At 64.6% G+C, this 2365-nt stretch overlaps 1 protein-coding gene across 1 annotated transcript; it reads left to right on the top strand.

Moving 5' to 3' along the window:
* Window positions 1–1238: 1238 nt before the first annotated feature.
* On the top strand, window positions 1239–2260 carry ETH_00043210 (DNA-directed RNA polymerase alpha chain, putative; the record flags this gene model as incomplete). The annotated part of the gene is made up of 1 exon (XM_013373973.1): window positions 1239–2260. A coding segment is annotated over one exon (1022 nt), but the record flags the coding sequence as incomplete, so codon positions are not given.
* Window positions 2261–2365: the final 105 nt, after the last annotated feature.

Genomic DNA, 2365 nt, shown 5'->3' with positions numbered 1-2365 from the left:
TTTGCTTCTGGGGTTTAGAAGAAAAGCTGATAATAAAAATAAAGAAATACCAAACACTTCGGAGCTAAAGGAGCCAGCAAAGCCCTGCTGCTGCTGCTGCCCCTGCTGCTGCTGCCGCTGCTTCTGCTGCTGCTGCCGCTGCTGCTGCTGCGATCGATCTCTGCTGCGGCCCTCAGGCACGCAGGGCACAGGGGCCCCCGAGCCCAGCAGTCAGGGTAGGGGGCCCCCCCTTTTCTGCGGGGGGCCCCTGTCTCTTGGGGAGCCCCTCGGTGCCCTGGAAACCCCCAGAACCTTCTGGGGGCCCCAGTCTGCTCAGGGGACCCCAAGTGCCCTGGGGGCCCCAGGCAGCGCCCGCAAGGGGGCCCCTGCAGGGTATAGGTAGCTGCTGCTGAGGACAGGAGGGGACAGCAGCAGCTGCTGCAGCTGCTGCAGCTGCTGCACGGGACAAATGAAAACCATAAATTTGATTTTTTTGCCGTTTCTGCTTCCAAATTGCTGCTTCAGGCAAAGTTTGCGGCCCTGCATGCAGCAGCCCCAGGGGAGCCACACGGGGGGCCTCGGGGTGTTGGGGGGCCCCCGGGGCTGGGGCTTTGGGGGCCCCCTTAAACCCTGGTGGTGTTTAGGGGGCCCCCGGGGCCCCACAAATACAAATACTGCACCTCTAAACCCTTTTTTAGGGCTTGACTGGGCTTGAGCTGCCGCTGCGGCGTTTGCTGCTGCTCCGTCTGAAGAAGAAAAAGGTACAAGAAGATTAAAAGAGAAAACGGAAAACAAGAGAATACACACAAGTAAAGAAACGAAAAAAGACAAAATTGGCAAAAGAGATAAAAAGAAATAAAGGAAGAGACAGCAGAGACGCAGCAGTAGACGGGAGCCGCAGCACAGACACCAGAGCACCAGCAGCAGCAGCAGCAGCCGAAACAGCTGCAGCGACAGCAGCAACAGCATCAGCAACAACAGCGGCAGCAACAGCAACAGCAACAGCGGCAGCAGCAGCAGCACAACCGGTCTTTTGCCTTGCGTGTCTGCTGCTGCCTAGGGCCCCTGGGCCTTCCCCCATCCCCAGCCTCCGGGGGGCCCCCGGGGGCCCCTCCTTCTGTGGGGCCCCTGGGTGTGATGGGGCCCTGGCTGGCTGCTTCGGGGCCCCCCTGCGTCTCTTGCCTAAAACCTGCGTAGGGAAAAGGGTACTGGGGGGCCCCTCTTGGCGTTGGGGGCCCCCCGCGCTGCCTGGGGCCAGAATGCCCCTCGAAAGGCCCCAGAAAAGGCTCAAGGGGGCCCCCCAGGGGCCTTGCTGCATGCAGCTGAGGGGCCCTGCAGCAGCTGGGGGGCCCCAGCACCTCGGGGGGCCCCCAAGGGCCCCTGCTTTTCTGGCTTTTCTTCTTGCTGCTGCTGCTTGCTGCTGCCTCTGGGCCCTTGCTGCGGAGGCTGCGGTGCTGCAGGTGAGCAGCTCTCACCGGGGGCCTCTCCCGCTGCTTCAGAAGCAGCAGCAGCAACAGCAGCTCCAGCTGCAGCAGCAGCAGCAGCCGCACAGTTTGACGACCCTGGCGATCCCCATAACAAGAAGGGGGCCCCTGCCTCTAAGGGTGGGTAGGGTGGATGCAGTAGCAGCAAAACGAAGGCCTGGGGGCCCCCATGGGGCCCCCCGAAGGGCCCCATTGACTGCATGCAGCCGGGGGCCCCCCAGTGGGGCCTTTATTGTCTCTCTTTGGGGTCCCCGGGGCCCCTCCAGAGTCTTTGCTGCTGCAGCAGCTGGGCCCCAGGGGGCCCAGTGGGGCCCCAGCTTGAAGACGGAGGGCCTCCCTTTCGCAGCCTCTGCTAGAGCAGCAGCAGCAGGAGCAGAGAGGCCAGCAGCAGCAGTGAGCGAGGGGGAAGCAGAAGCAGCAGCAGCAGCTGCTGCTGCTGCTGCAGCAAATGAGGAAGAAGAAGCGGCGATAAGTATCGCCCGCGCGGCCGCAGCGTCCGCAAAGGCGGACGCGTTGGCGGCGGAGCGCTCAGCAGCAGCAGCAGCAGCAGCAGAAGCAGCAGCAGCAGCAGCAGCAGCACATGGCACTCGCGCCTATCACTTTTTCGAAGCTGATCTTCCTGGAGACAGTCTCCTTAAAAGGCCTTATCCTTCTCTGGAAGACCCGCCCTCAAACTTGCCCCCCCGTGGCCTAGGGCATTTGCCCACGGAGGCCCCCGGGGGCACCCCGGGGGGCCCCCCAACTCCCAAGGGGTCCCCTGGGGGCCCCTCTGGGGGCCCCCCAGTGACCCTAGGGTTGTCAGGGGCCCCCTCTGGGCTCCTCCCGAGTCCCGCGGGGCCCCCGGGGGGCCCCCCCTGGGGGGCCCCCGGGACGCTGGGGGCCCCCCCCGGGGGGCCCCCCGG

This window comes from Eimeria tenella, genomic scaffold, assembly GCF_000499545.2.
Source record: "Eimeria tenella Houghton genomic scaffold, Eth_scaff1860, whole genome shotgun sequence".
Lineage (NCBI taxonomy): Eukaryota > Apicomplexa > Conoidasida > Eucoccidiorida > Eimeriidae > Eimeria > Eimeria tenella.
This window is presented reverse-complemented; position numbering and strand designations above follow the sequence as displayed.